The sequence below is a fragment of the Xenia sp. Carnegie-2017 genome, unplaced genomic scaffold, assembly GCF_021976095.1.
Source record: "Xenia sp. Carnegie-2017 unplaced genomic scaffold, XeniaSp_v1 HiC_scaffold_30, whole genome shotgun sequence".
Taxonomy (NCBI): Eukaryota; Metazoa; Cnidaria; class Anthozoa; order Malacalcyonacea; family Xeniidae; genus Xenia; species Xenia sp. Carnegie-2017.
The window spans coordinates 1-16,344 of record NW_025813494.1 but is presented as its reverse complement, the minus strand read 5'-3'; the positions used below and the strand labels follow the sequence as shown (position 1 = coordinate 16,344).

The following is a 16,344-nucleotide window of genomic DNA, read 5'->3' as shown; positions in this document are numbered from 1 at the left end:
TACTGAATAAACAGGATTCGACGTAGATATAACCATAAGACTAGCTCCAACTATTCCTAATGAGAATACTATAAATAAACTATTCATATTATTTAATATATTTCCCTGCAGCCATATCGATCTCTATAGGGGCTACTAATTGTCATCGCCCGCCTATTCTTAATCATAGGACTAACTAACATAACACTATATGTGCCATTAGTATCACTTACTCGCCTATACATATTGTGTTATTACTAATATTTAAAAGAATATAACTTACATGTGTTAATGTAGGTTTAAAGAATTATTGATGTAAATAACAGTTAATAGACAAAATACATATGCTTGAATCGAAGCCACAGCAATTTCTAGTAAAGTTATGAAAACCATCACTAATATTGGGGCTAAGCTTAAAACTAACATATCATTACTAATCATTGTGAATCCAAAACTTGCTAATATAGCAAATAAAAGGTGCCCAGCAGATAAATTAGCAGCTAATCGAACACCTAAAGAAATTGCCTGGGAAGCATAGCTAATTGTTTCAATCCCAACTAATAGTGGAGCTAAAAACATAGGAGACCCACTAGGCATCATCATCGAAGCAAAATTCCAACGGTGTTGTGTTATTCCCAATATTGTTACTCCTACTAAAATAGATAAACTTAACCCGAAAGTAACAATAATATGAGAAGTTGGGGCAAATACATAGGGGAATAAACCCAATATATTTAACCCAGCAATAAATGTAAACAGGGTTACTATAAAAATGAAATGTTGAGTTCCCTTATTAGCTGTGGAATCTTTTACTAACCCTAAAAAGTGAGAATAAACAATTTCTTGTATAGCCTGCAATCTTGTGGGTATTAATTTATATGAACAACTTCCTATTAATATTACTACACTCAATAGAATAAGCATTACAATAGAAGAATTAGTAATTATACCCCCAATTATCCTAACTATATTAAACTGATCAAAGAAAGAAGCTGCCATATTAAATATATGTAGGAAATGGGCTTATTTACGGAGTATATCTTGTAATATTACATATGCTCTATTAACCCCGAATCCCTTACTAGGGGCTGTCCCTTCTTCCTGTAGTAAACTTCTTATACGTAAGTTATTTTGAATTTTAGGTAAAATAAATAAACTCATAATACTATAAAGTGCTAATAAAATTATTAATGTCCAGCTATATTGAGTTAAATAAGCAGTTATATCTAAGTGAGGCATATTTGATGATTGGAAAATCTTCTAAAGATCATCACATAATGAAGATAGCCAACTGATATATTTATTCATGCTAACAGCTTCTATAACAATAGGCATAAAAGAGTGATTAGCACCACATAACTCTGAACATTGACCATAAAATAATCCCGGTCTTTTAGCTAAAAATCCGGTTTGATTAAGACGTCCAGGTACAGCATCCATTTTAATAGCTAATGAAGGTACAGCAAATGAGTGGAGTACATCTGCGCCTGTAACTAAAACTCTAACATAAGTATCAACAGGAACAACCATTTTATTGTCAACCTCTAATAGTCGAAGATCGCCGGGTTGAAGATCACTTGTAGGTATCATATAAGAATCAAATTCTAAGGTACTATCTTCACCTGAGACAGTTTGATAATCTGAGTATTCATAAGACCAATACCATTGATGACCTATAGCTTTAACTGTTACACCGGGTTCTACTATCTCGTCCATCAAATAAAGTAGTTTCAAAGAAGGAAATGCTATAAATACTAAAATGATTGCTGGAATAATAGTCCAGACAATTTCTATTGTAACTCCTTCTATAAGATAACGATGATAAGCTTGACCTGTTAATCCTCTTATAATTAACCATAATACAGTTGTTATAATAATAGTTAAAATAAACATAATTTGATTATGAAGAAATAAAATCTCTTCCATAACAGGACTAGCAGCATCTTGGAAGCTTAGTTGAAATGGCTCAGCCGCGTCACGTAGGAGCGAAGCCCCTAATAATGCATTCATTGGAGTTTTCATTCTTCTCTAGCTATGTTACTTTGCTGACTCACCCAAAAGCTTTCCCAATTTATATACAACACCAAGAGTGTTCTCATTTACTTAAATTACTTTTAATCTAGAGTAAGCATGAGCAAATATATTACACGTTGGCTATTTTCCACTAATCATAAGGATATAGGTACTTTATATTTACTATTTGGTGCTTTTTCTGGGATGGCAGGGACAGCTTCAAGTATGTTAATACGGTTAGAGCTATCAGCTCCAGGTAGTATGTTAGGAGATGATCATTTATATAATGTTATTGTAACATCACATGCTTTATTAATGATTTTCTTCATGGTAATGCCAATAATGATTGGAGGATTCGGAAATTGGTTTGTGCCAATAATGATTGGTGCACCCGATATGGCCTTTCCTAGATTAAACAATATTAGTTTCTGGTTACTGCCACCTTCTCTAATACTATTGGTTGGTTCTATGTTTATAGAACAAGGAGCAGGTACAGGTTGGACTATTTATCCCCCACTATCAGGTATTCAAGCCCATTCAGGGGGAGCAGTAGATATGGCTATATTTAGTCTTCATCTAGCTGGTATATCCTCTATTTTAAGTTCTATAAACTTTATTACTACTATAATTAATATGAGAGTTCCTGGAATGAGTATGCATAGATTACCTCTATTCGTATGGTCTGTATTAATTACTACAATATTGTTGTTGTTATCTTTACCAGTATTAGCTGGTGGAATTACAATGTTGTTGACAGATAGAAATTTTAATACAACATTCTTTGACCCTGCGGGAGGAGGAGATCCTATTTTATTCCAGCACTTATTTTGGTTTTTTGGACACCCTGAAGTATATATATTAATTTTACCAGGATTTGGTATGGTATCTCAAATCATACCTACATTTTCTGCTAAACAACATATTTTTGGTTATTTAGGTATGGTCTACGCTATGATTTCTATTGGAGTATTAGGATTTATTGTTTGGGCCCACCATATGTTCACCGTTGGAATGGATGTTGATACTCGTGCCTACTTTACCGCTGCCACTATGATAATCGCTGTTCCTACTGGAATTAAAATATTTAGCTGGTTAGCTACTATATGGGGAAACTTACGGCTTGATACACCTATGTTGTGGGCTATTGGGTTTGTATTTCTATTTACTATTGGTGGTTTAACTGGAGTTATATTAGCTAATAGTTCATTAGATATAGCATTACACGATACTTATTATGTGGTAGCTCACTTCCACTATGTATTATCTATGGGGGCTGTATTTGCTATATTTGGGGGATACTACTATTGGTTCGGAAAAATTACGGGCTATAGTTATAATGAATTATACGGTAAGATCCATTTCTGGGTTATGTTTATCGGAGTTAATTTAACTTTCTTCCCCCAACATTTCTTGGGTTTAGCTGGATTACCTAGAAGATACTCGGATTTCCCTGATGCTTATCAAGATTGGAACTTAGTTAGTTCTTGCGGAGCTGTAATAGCTCTAGTGGGAATTATATGGTTCATTTACTTGTCTTATGAGGCATTAGCCGCTGAAAGACCATTTAAAGGTTGGTCAACTTCGCCTAACTCATTAGAGTGGTCTTTATCTTCTCCGCCTGCTTTTCATACTTATAATGAATTACCATTTGTTTATCAGCGTAAATTGAGTCATGGGGATGATTTAAATATTTCCACACTACTCCTTTGACCTTGGGGAGTCTATAAGGCAATGTGTTCTTCTAATACATGCAAGGCCCTGAATAGGGCCCTACTGGTGAGGATAAAACGGAGAATATCTCGGTTGACGTATTAGAATAGGTGGGATAGTGGCCCACCTGGTCGAAGATGCGTAGTATAGCCACACTTTCACTGAAACAAGGGGAAGACATTTTGGCAGCAGTAGAGAATCTTGTGCAATGGGTAAACGCTTGACACAGGGTTTCACATTAAGGTCTGTCTAACTAAGTGCCAGCAGACGCGGTTAAACTTAGAGGCCTAGTTTTTATTTCGCATTAGGCGTTAAAGTATGTAGTGAAGCATGAGAATAAAGTAAGGCAAACCTCTTGGTAGCGGTAAAATGTTTGAAGCAAGAGTGGAAGTCCGAAGGTGAAGACTCCTTACTTCGTTCATGATATATCTTCATGAAATACGAAAGCTTGGATAGCAAACAGGATTAGATACCCTGGTAGTCCTCGCCTTAAACTTATACAATAGCTATTAGCAAATAACCTTATTGTATGCCTGAATACTATGATCGCAAGATTGAAACTCAAAAGGCTTGGCTGTTCACTGTTTGAATCAGAGGAGCGTGTAATTTAATACGATGATCCGCGTGTCACCTTACCTTTCCTTGAAAGTGGACTACCTTTATAGGTAGTAGCCACTCAGGCATTGCATGGCCGTCGTCAGGATAACAATAAATGTTATCCTCAACCTTATTATGGATTAAGTCAGGTGTCATGGTCTTTATGGAAAGGGATATATGCGCTACATTCTCCTAGACAATATACACAATAAATTAGGAGGCGGAGATTTTCTGAAACGGAAATCTTAAGTAGGATTTGATAGTAATCGGAAAGTAGAGCGTTCCGGTGAATTCTAACCCAGTGTTAGCACAAATCGCCCGTCGTCCCCTTCAAGTTAAGGATACGAGACGCCCCGTAGCGGGGTTATCCCTCCTTTTCGAGAATGGGTAAGTCGTAACATAGTAAGGGTAAGGGAACTTGTTCTTGGGCCAAGTTATGCGCGTTCAATACGTACTTGGTCACCCTCCGTAACTAGGATGATAAGTTCTATTATTTCAATTATCTTTAAAACGCTTGCAATAATAATACCTCTATTAGTAGCTATAGCTTATTTAACTTTAGCAGAAAGAAAGGTGTTAGGGTATATGCAAGCACGAAAAGGACCTAATGTAGTTGGTGTTTACGGACTATTACAGCCTTTAGCTGATGGATTAAAATTATTCACTAAAGAGATGACTATTCCCAATCATGCTAATCTGTCGGTTTATATTTTAGCCCCGATTCTATCGCTTACTTTAGCTTTTTTAGCTTGGGGGGTTATACCTTTTAGCCCCGGAATTGTGCTAGCTGATATTAATATTGGAATCTTATATATCTTTGCTATCAGCTCTATGGGGGTGTATGCTATTTTAATGTCTGGTTGGGGGAGTAATTCTAAATATGCATTCTTAGGGGCTATTAGAGCCGCAGCTCAAATGATTAGCTATGAGGTGTGTATAGGGCTTATTCTAATATCAGTAATATTATGTGCAGGTTCTCTTAATATTACTCAAATTGTTTTAGCTCAAACCGAAATTTGGTATATAATACCTTTATTTCCAGCTGCTTTAATGTTTTTTGCTTCGGCATTAGCTGAAACTAATCGGGCTCCTTTTGATCTTACTGAGGGAGAATCAGAATTAGTATCTGGATATAATGTAGAATATTCTAGTATGTCGTTTGCTTTATTCTTTTTAGCTGAATACGGCCATATTATTCTAATGAGCTGTTTGATAAGTTTATTGTTTTTAGGTGGTTGGGCACCTTTCACAGGAATTCTAGGAATGGGTTGCTTAGCTCTTAAAACTACTGCAGTAGTATTTGCATTTGTATGGGTGCGAGCTTCTTTCCCTAGAATGAGATATGATCAGCTTATGTATCTATTATGGAAATCTTACTTACCTTTCAGTCTTGGTTTAATTGTTTTAGTCTCTGGTATATTAATAAGTTCAAATGCAGTGCCTTGCTAGTATAGAGATATATCCCCATATAAGGGGATTGATGTGCACAAGCTTCCTGAGCGCATGCATATGGAATCACCAAACAGAATATTACGAATAAGAACTCAACACCCAATACTCTCTATTGTGAATGGGGTACTAGTTGATTTACCAGCCCCTTCTAATATTAGTTATTATTGGAATTTTGGTTCTTTGTTAGGGTTTTGTTTAGCTATTCAAATGATTACCGGAATATTTTTAGCTATGCATTATTGCCCTAATGTTGATTTAGCTTTTGATTCAATTTCTCATATTTTAAGAGACGTTAATTATGGTTTTATGTTAAAGTATATCCATGCTAATGGAGCTTCATTATTTTTTCTCTGTGTATATATACATATGGGTAGAGGACTTTATTATGGGAGCTACATGAAAATGGATGTTTGGAATATCGGAGTTATAATTTACTTAGTGATGATGTTAACAGCCTTCTTGGGATATGTATTACCTTGGGGACAAATGTCTTTTTGGGGGGCCACAGTTATTACTAACTTCTGTTCTGCTATACCCTATATAGGAACAGAAGTTGTTCAATGGATTTGGGGAGGATTTAGTGTATCTAACGCGACTCTTAATCGCTTCTTTTCTTTACATTATCTATTTCCTTTTCTTATAGCTGGATTAGGCGTATTACATATTATTAGTTTACATACAACTGGGTCAAATAATCCTTTGGGAATTAATTCTAATATAGACAAAGTTACCTTTCATGCTTATTATACTTATAAGGACTTGTTTGGTATATTTGTTCTTAGCACTATTTTAGTTATACTTTGTTATTTTATGCCTAATGTATTAGGTGATCCTGAAAATTTCATTCAAGCTAATCCTTTAGTAACTCCTGTTCATATACAACCAGAATGGTACTTCTTATTTGCATATGCTATACTCCGCTCTATACCCAACAAGCTTATGGGGGGTCTTAGCTATGATATTAAGTATCTTGGTACTACTTTTATTACCCTTTATCCATACTAGTAAATTAAGAGCTTTAACATTTAAGCCCTTAAGTAAAATAGCATTTTGGTTTTTAGTAGCTGATTTTATGTTATTAACTTGGTTAGGGGCTAACCCAGTTGAAGAGCCTTACGTGATGGCGGGTCAAATAGCTTCTTTATTATACTTCGGTTATTTCGCTCTGGTGCCTATATTAGGCTGGGTGGAGAATAGCTTGTTATATCACACCAAGAATTAAGCACATTGCATAAATTATATGTGTAGTTGATTATATATCATTAGTAATATGCAAGCGTATGCTTTTTTGGGCGAGAGCTCCTCGCCATGAGTAAGGCTTATCACCCTTATCATTTAGTGGATCCTAGTCCATGGCCTTATATAGCTTCAATTGGAGCACTATTGCTTACAGTAGGTTTAGTATTATATTTTCATTATAGTTATACATGGACAATGTATTTAGGCGTAATTACAATAATATTAACAATGTTTGTTTGGTGGAGAGATATTATTAGAGAAGCTACGTTTCAAGGACATCACACTCAAGTAGTAAAAAGAGGATTAAGATATGGAATGATCCTTTTTATTACTTCTGAAGTTGCCTTCTTTTTTGCGTTCTTTTGGGCCTTTTTTCATAGTAGCTTATCTCCCACTATAGAATTGGGAGCTGTTTGGCCCCCTGTTGGTATAGAGGTGTTAGACCCGTTTTCTGTGCCCCTATTAAATACAGCTATATTACTTAGTTCAGGAGCAACAGTTACATGGGCACATCATGCTATAGTTAGCGGACAAAGATTAGAAGCCATACAATCACTTACTTGTACCGTAATACTTGGGATTCAGTTCACAGCTCTTCAAGCTATGGAGTACTACGAAGCGCCTTTTACAATCTCAGACTCCGTATATGGTTCAACCTTTTTTATGGCCACAGGTTTTCATGGTTTTCATGTTATAATTGGAACTATATTTTTGAGTGTATGTTTAGCTAGACTAATAAGCTATCATTACACTCGTCATCATCATTTTGGTTTTGAGGCTGCTAGCTGGTATTGGCATTTTGTAGATGTGGTTTGGTTGTTTTTATATGTATGTATTTACTGGTGGGGCTCTTAGCCCGGACCTAGCTTAGCTAAACTTGTAGGGTCAACTAACGGTAAGTTCTCAGACTCATAATCTGATTATGCAGGTTCAACTCCTGCCCCTACCACAATTATTAAATCTAGATAAACACATACACACACACGAATTAATTCAATTAGGGGGATATGGAACTACCCCTAATAATAGAATAGCTACTATTAGCGGTAATTGCCCATTAAACTCTCGTCTATTAATATCTCTCGAAAATATCAAATATGGAGAAAGTTGCCCAAAACAAATTCTATTATATAAATATAATGAATAAGCAGCAGCTATAACCATACTAGTTGAGGTGAGAATACCTAATGATGTACTAGTAGAAAAAGCAGCTACTAAAGATAAAAATTCTCCAACAAAGTTACAACTAAGAGGAATAGCAATATTAGCTAAAGTAAACACCATAAATATAATAGAAAATAGGGGCATAGTCATAACTACTCCCCTATAATATCTAATTAATCTTGTATGATGTCTCTCATAGAGCAGTGTTACTGCTATAAATAAAGCGGGACTAACCACTCCATGAGCTATCATTAAGAATATAGAGGCTATTAAACCCTCCATTGTATGAGTAAATAAACCTATTGTTACTATTCCCATATGAGCTACCGAGGAGTAGGCTATCAGACGTTTCGCATCTACCTGTCTGCAAGTAGTTAAACTCCCATATATTACTGCTATTAGTGATAACGTTAGTATGATTGGTGCTAAATACTCTGTTGCTTCGGGGAAAAGGGGCCAAGCGAATCGAATGAATCCATAGCCCCCTAATTTTAATAATATCCCAGCTAGAATCACTGAACCAGCTAAAGGAGCCTCAACATGTGCAAGAGGCAACCATATATGAAAGGGCATCATTGGTACCTTGACTGCTAAACTAAGAAAGAAACCCATAAACAGCCAAATTTGAATGTTACTATCAATCTGAATATTAGTTAAAGATAAATAGTCAGTTGTACCTGTTATTCTGTAAATAACTGCTATACTAAGTAACATTAATATTGAACCAACTAAAGTATAAAAGAAAAAAATAATAAGCAGCTTTTATTTTTTCTGCCCGAGCTCCCCACACTCCTATTATTAAGAACATAGGTATTAATATACTTTCAAATAACACATAAAATATTAACAGATCTAATGTTGAGAATACTCCTATTAATAATAACTCCATACCTAAAAGGCATATAATAAACTCCTTAACAAGAAATTTAATACTATTCCAACTTACTAAAATACAAATTGGGGTTAATAAAGTACTTAGTACAATGAAAAATATAGAGATCCCGTCAATAGCAAACAATATTGGAGAACCTTCAAACCAACCCATTGTACTTATCCAATTAAATTCTATTATCTGTTGAAATTGAGCCTCTTGATGAAAGTTAACTAATAATAAAATAGAGAGAGCAAATGTAATCAGAGACCACTCTAACGCTCGCTGGCGTAGTTTCATACTATTTTCCCTTGGAGTTAATGCTATTATTACTATACTTATTAATATAGAGCCTACTATAAAAGCTAATATCATATTATATAATTACTAGCCACTACTCTGGCTAGTTTCTCCTATTCGGAGGTTATTAGGATTTAGAGAAGAACTTTTCTTTATTCTGTTTCTAATTTACGACTAGGTACTTAAGTGCGATAGCTGTTCCAACTAATATCATTAATGCATAATTAAATACTAAACCAGATTGTAAACTGCTTAACTCTTTAGTTCTGTTGACCATGAATTGGGCTATCCCAGTGGGACCTAAAATCTCTAAAATACCCCTATCAATGATACGATAAGAGACAATATGGCCGAACTTCCAAACTGTACTTCCAATATAATAATTTGCTATTTGATTAAATTCCCAAGCATAAAATAAGAAACCATATATGCTAGGGTGTGTAGTATAATATATAATATATGGACGAAGTATGAACACTAATAATATTCCTGTTACAGACATAATAACTGGTGCTAAAGAGACTATTGTAGGTACAAGCGGCAAGGGACGTTCACCTGGTGCAAACACCATATTTTGAGCTATATAACCAACTAGGATACTTCCTATTGCTAATACTAATAAAGGACCCAATAAATTCCAATCAGCTTCTTGTAAGTGTTGTGCGCTTATACGTGTTAAATTAGGTTTAGACACAAAACTTAAGTATATTAATCGGAATGAATAAAAAGCAGTTAAGAAGGCTGTAATTGAAGCTAACCAATAAATAGATATTATACAATAATTATTATAAGTTAATTCTAATATTAAGTCTTTGGAGTAAAATCCAGATAAATAGGAAAACCAGCTAAAGATAAGGAACCAATCAACATTAATACATATGTTAGAGGTAGACCTCGGATTATCCCCCCCATCTTCCTAAGATCTTGTTCATCCAAAAGGGCATGAATTATTGAGCCTGCTCCTAAGAATAATAAAGCCTTAAAGAAAGCATGAGTTAGTAAATGATACAAACTACTTAGACAGCTATAAGTACCGCAAGCCATCACCATGTATCCTAGTTGACTACAAGTAGAATAAGCAATAACTTTTTTTATATCCGATTGGACTAATCCTACTGTAGCTGCAAAAAAAGCAGTTAAGGAACCAACTAAGCCTACAATTATTGTTGCAGTTGGAGAGTAATCAAAAAGGGGAGCTGATCTTATAATTAAAAATACTCCTGCTGTTACCATTGTTGCTGCATGAATTAGGGCCGAAACAGGTGTCGGCCCTTCCATAGCATCCGGCAACCAAGTATGTAACCCTAATTGAGCAGATTTTCCTACAGCCCCTATAGTTAATAATATACAAATCCAAGTACAAGCTGAAGATGGTGATAAAGCCGGAAATAAACTACAGTAATCTACTGCCCCAAATTCTTTCCAGATTAATATAATAGCCAGCATTAATCCTATGTCTCCTATTCTATTGATTAACATTGCTTTAATTGCCGCCTTATTAGCTTGTATGCGCGTAAACCAAAAGTTGATTAATAAATAAGAACATAAACCAACACCCTCCCAACCAATAAATAATTGCACATAATTATTACTAGTAATTAAAATTAACATAAAAAAGGTAAATAAAGACAGATAACTCATAAACCTAGGTAAGTGGGGATCTTCTCTCATATAACTTGTAGAATACACATGAACTAACCCGCTAATTGTTGTAACTACAATTAACATTACAGCTGTTACCATATCAAATTGTAGGCCAAAGCTAGTTATTAGTAAATATGACTCTATCCATCTGCCTAACTCTATATATACTGTAGACCCATTAATCAGGATTTCATAACATAACACAAAAGAAAGGAGACTACTGACGAGAACCCACACAGAACTTAACAAGCCAGCCCCCTTTCTTCCTAAATAGCGACCCCCTAATCCGCTTCCGACTGCGCTTAGTAATGGTATTAATATAACTAGAAGATACATGGGAATAAATCTAAGATAATCAAGTGTACTAATTGAAAGAATAAACTAGGACATATTATAATTGTTAACACTAAATATAAACTTGCCCCCATTAATATTGCCTTGCCTAAACTTGTTTCCTCTGGTGTTACATTGCCACATGGAGAATTTAATATATTTGTTATTACTAAAGGCGTAGACAAAGGTTGATAGAACATAATTTTACTAATCTAATGTAATAAACTCCAGCTATCACAGAACAAACTAAAGCTAGTAAAGCACTGAGATAGTAACCTTGACCAACAGCTGCTAAAATTACATACCATTTAGTTAGAAACCCAATTAAAGGAGGAATTCCTGCAGTAGACAATAAACCTGTAGCTAATGCTAATGCTAACATTGGGTTTAATCTTGAAACACCACTAAATTCAATAAGCATGTTTCTTTTAGGGGATATAATTAGGACTCCAGACCAAAGTAATACTTGAGTTATTATGTAAGCACCTATATACATTAAACTCGCCTGAAGACTTTCTATAGACCCAATAGCTATTCCAAGTAACACAAACCCCATATGGCCTATTCCGCTATAAGCTAGTAGTCTTTTTATTCGAGTTTGATTCAAAGCTCCTATAGCTCCAACAATCAAAGAGATTAACCCAGCTATTAATAGCCCCATTTCATTTAAGCCTATTTGTACTATAATAGCTAGTACTCCTAATTTAGGTACAATAGATAATAGCGCAGCTACCCAAGTTGGAGCTCCTTCGTATACATCGGGGGCCCACATATGAAATGGGGCTGCAGACACTTTAAATAACAATGAGATAGTAATAAGACACTTACCAGCTAATACACCATAAGATTCTAAACTCATACGAATAAATTGAAGTTCAAGTTCTCCTGTGGAGCCATAAATTAAAGCACAACCAAACAGAAACAACCCCGAAGATAGTGCCCCTAACACAAAGTATTTAAGTCCAGCTTCTGCCGATAACAATGAGCTTTTATTATAAGCCACTAAGATAAACATACATAATGTTTGCATCTCTAATGCTAAATATATAGAAATTAAATTTGTTGACCCTATAAGTAATAAATTACCTAAGATCACTAATAAAATCAATAAAGAGCTTGATCGATGCGATGTTTGATGGTCCAGCATACATAGTATAGCTAATCCACTTATCATCACCAACATTTTAATAGCCTGTGTCCAACATAGTAAATGGGGCTCAGTTAATAACTCAGTAGCCCCCACAACCCCCGCAAGTAGTATAGCTAATCTTAAAGTCGGGGCTTTTAATCCATATGTCAACACTATTAGTATAATGAGCCCTAGTGTTAATTCCATAATATGCCAGGGCTATGCACCCACATGGCATATGCCTTGTTAATCCCTAAACCTTTTGTTTTCCTTCTTTGCAGCAGCCAGAAGTTGATTACGTCGATGGGGCCAATATAGTCGAGCATCGCTGAGACCATTCCTTGCGTACTAGGACTCAGAAAAGTTGGGATTGATCATTGTAGATAGAAACCGAGCTGTGTCACCACGCTCTGAACTCAAATCATGTACGGTTTTCATGGTCGAACAGACCAACCTAAGGTACCTTCTACAGCACCAGGGCACCGCAATTCAACATCGAGGTCGCAAACATTGTCCTCGATAAGAACTCTCCGACAATATTACGCTGTTATCCCTACGGTAGCTTTTATCCGCTTTCGATATTTATTTTGGACTATCATATCGGGTCATTATCGCCCACATAGGACTATGTCCTTGTGCCAGCTAGTGTCCCCTCACTGTCAGGCTAATGAGATTAGCTTTTATACCAATAAGCTCGCCTTCGTTTCTTATTCAAAGGTAGTCGCCCCAACTAAACTGTCTTACCAACAAAATTACTAACTCAAAATTAGGATACTTGTATCGATCATTTTTAGTCAACGTTATTGGTATCCAGTAAAGCTCGATAGGGTCTTTTCGTCTTACAATGATTATGTAGTATCTTCACTACAACTATAATTTCATCGGCTTTCCTCTTGAGACAGTAAGACCCTCGTGGTTCCATTCATACCCGCCAACAATTAATTGGCTATTTATTGTGCTACATTATCACGGTCAGAGTTACCGCGGCCATTCAGTTGGGTTTCGCTTTAGACGTTAGTCCTTAGTTTCACTATACAACCATTGGGCAGAATTCACCTCTATACTTCAGTAACCTTTAGCAGAGAGCTATGTTTTTGGTAAACAGTCGAGATCTTATTTTGCCGAGTTCCTTAAGAGAAATTATGCCTTGATCTAAGTCCCATAATAACAGTTGAAGGTACAAAGTACCATAATATTTTCCTGAACAAGTACAAGAATTATAATTCATCGGGCGTAATACCCTTAGAAGCTGTATATAGATTTATTTGGGAGTGAATCTTGTACTACTCATGCCTGCATTATCACTTCTGTTTGTCTCACGAAGTATGCACATATCGTGCTTACAGAACGCTCTACTACCAAGCCAGTTGCTTCCTTATGGTCTGACTTCCAGAATTTTAGTTACAGATTTAGCCGCCTTGATTTTAGAGTTTTCTAGCTCATTCAGTGAACTTTTACGTTTTCCTGTACAGATGGCTGTTTCCAAGCCTACTTCCTGTTTGTCTAAGTTGAACCCTCTTTATACACTTAATCTGTATTAGTGACTTTAATTTCTGGTTAGGGCTTACCCCTCTTTTGACTAGAAGCCTTATCGCTATAGTCTTACTGCACCAGTAATTCAAGCCCCCGGGTTTGGGGGCGAATCAACTTGGGGCGCCTTACTAAGATAAGTTTCGTAGAGAACCAGCTATATCCAAGTTCGACTGGTATTTCACCGCTAACCACAGCTCATCCAAGATTTTTGCCACAATCACTGGTTCGGTCAGCAAATAGCTACCTGGCCATGGTTAGATCACTTGGTTTCGGGAAATTTGACTTACGAGTTTTTTCCTCTTGCTTTCACTATGCCTTCATTAATACTTAAGCTTGCCAAATTTTGTCTTGCAGGCCCATTATGCAAAAGGTAACTTTTAGAACCAATTCTGAGTCTTTCCCTCACGGTACTTTCTCTATAGGTGTCTATCGGGGTTTAGTCTAGATGTCCAATCATCTTAATTATCTGTTTGAGACAATTCCTCCGCTATCGCTCGCCGCTACGCACGGAATCTCAGTTGATGTATTCCTCATAGTCTAATAAGATGTTTCAATTAACTATTCAATTTACCTTTTCAGTTAGGATAAACAAGTTCAAAGTCTCTCCCTTGTTATTTCGTGTTTACGTCCTTACCGATAGACCCTAGACTTTACTCAGTTCCACTGTCTAAGACTCATTAAGATAAACCCAATATAATTTCTTATGTCCTGGGGTTTTCTTCCAACCTAAAATAGAAATTTTATTTCTATGTATATCTAAATGACAGCTTGAGCAAACTGGCACTAAGTTTGACCTTCGATTTAATCTTCTACTACCTAATTTCTTAGGTTGAATGTGGTGGATAGCCTCCGCTGGAGCTCCGCATATTTCACATGAATCAAAAAACTTGAGTATTATATTTAGAAGGGCGGAATACTGCTAAAGAGCTTGCTTCACTTCGAGATGGTGGTTTCCAGTTAATAAGTTTACGATATTTTAAAGCACTATTATAAATTTTTTGTCATTAATTATGTGGCCCATAACTTCAATGCCATATTGAAGGTCCTGGGCCAAGTTTTAATTTACGTTCATAAATTAGGCCCAAATCTTCGTGTTGAATAACAGATAAATGATAGAACCGAACTGGTGAATCAATTAAAGAATAAACTTGGTGTAAATGAGTAGAAAGAGCAAAACTAGTTTGTGCAGTTGTTAATCTTTCAATTGTTGCAGCTAATATCGCTGCTCCTGAACTAACTTCTGTTCCATGACAAATTTCATCACCTAAAATTAAACTGTTATAATTAGCTAGCTTTAATATAGTTGAAAGATCTCTCATTTCGACCTCAAAAGTACCTCGGCCTTTATGAAGATCATCTCCCCCTAAAATACGAGTAATTAAATAATGATAAGGTCTTAACCTAAATGAATCTGCAGCTACATACATTCCTGCTTGAGCTAATATTACGTTGACTCCAATTGCTTTAAGTAAAGTGGATTTACCTGCGCCATTTACTGAGAATATTAACATTCCTTTATCTTCTAGACTTATATTATGAGCCACACATTCTTGAGTGTTTAACTGTTCTACTAATGGATGTCGAATTAATTGCTTCAATTAGACCCTTGGATTGTTGGGATTTTGTTGGTGTCAAAAAAGGTTTAGTATAATTAAATTTAATAGCCGCGATAGCTCCGCTTAATGCAATATCTATTCTAGAAATCATATTTTCTAAAGGCGAAAATAACTCAAAATGACTAAAATATAATCTTTTAAGTTCTCGTTTATAAGTCTGTTTTACATAAACATTAATCTGCTCTTCTAATAAATTTAATTCGATTGACACTTTCTGAATGGTGGGGCTAGTAATTATAAGGTAGCTTCTTTACCCAACACAATAATTGAATTATTAGATATAGAGGCACTAGTCATGTAATGTTCTAACTTAGTTAGATTTTTAGATAAAATAGAGAAAGCAACCCCTTTATTAAAACAATCAACTTTAATAGAAATTGTATCTTGAAACACAATGTTTGAAGTCTGCTCGGCCCACTTTGTGAGTTTAAAGTTGTTGTTGTGTGAAAGAAGCTTTGAGATCAGATGGTTGTAATACATCTTTAAAATCGCCTAGAAGATTATCTACCTGGAAAATTAGACCTATTGCTTTGATTAACGATTCTAATTGGGGCTTAATTGAGGTAATTGAATATTATTTATTAATTTGTTTATTAATTGATTAGCAAATAAATAAGAATGATAAATTTGACTAAGCTTTTAGGTGGTACAGATATATATTCACTTGAAGCAGATTATTGCCCAATTGACGGTGTATTCGATCTGAATTTGTTATAAATACTTTAATGATGTTTTGAACTCAGCAATTGTCCAAAGTATTTTCT

The 16,344-nt window shown here is 35.4% G+C and overlaps 2 protein-coding genes and 2 pseudogenes across 2 annotated transcripts; all 4 read right to left on the bottom strand.

Moving 5' to 3' along the window:
- Window positions 1-289: 289 nt before the first annotated feature.
- LOC124455310 (cytochrome c oxidase subunit 2-like) lies at window positions 290-2,047 on the bottom strand. Its single transcript, XM_047005985.1, has one exon. It carries the CDS (start codon window positions 1,999-2,001, stop codon window positions 1,240-1,242), a length of 762 nt encoding a protein of 253 aa, XP_046861941.1. The 5' UTR covers window positions 2,002-2,047; the 3' UTR covers window positions 290-1,239.
- A 7,436-nt stretch (window positions 2,048-9,483) lies between these two features.
- LOC124455308 lies at window positions 9,484-11,305 on the bottom strand (annotated as a pseudogene).
- A 166-nt stretch (window positions 11,306-11,471) lies between these two features.
- On the bottom strand, window positions 11,472-12,645 carry LOC124455309 (NADH-ubiquinone oxidoreductase chain 2-like). Its single transcript, XM_047005984.1, has one exon. It carries the CDS (start codon window positions 12,636-12,638, stop codon window positions 11,472-11,474), a length of 1,167 nt encoding a protein of 388 aa, XP_046861940.1. The 5' UTR covers window positions 12,639-12,645.
- Window positions 12,646-12,835: 190 nt separating this feature from the next.
- On the bottom strand, window positions 12,836-16,216 carry LOC124455147 (annotated as a pseudogene).
- Between the last annotated feature and the right edge of the window lie 128 nt (window positions 16,217-16,344).

What these genes read in the sequence shown, in the direction of transcription:
- LOC124455310 (XM_047005985.1), bottom strand. Translation starts at nt 2,001, where the DNA reads ATGAAAACTCCAATGAATGCATTATTAGGGGCTTCGCTCCTACGTGAC.
- LOC124455309 (XM_047005984.1), bottom strand. Translation starts at nt 12,638, where the DNA reads ATGGAATTAACACTAGGGCTCATTATACTAATAGTGTTGACATATGGA.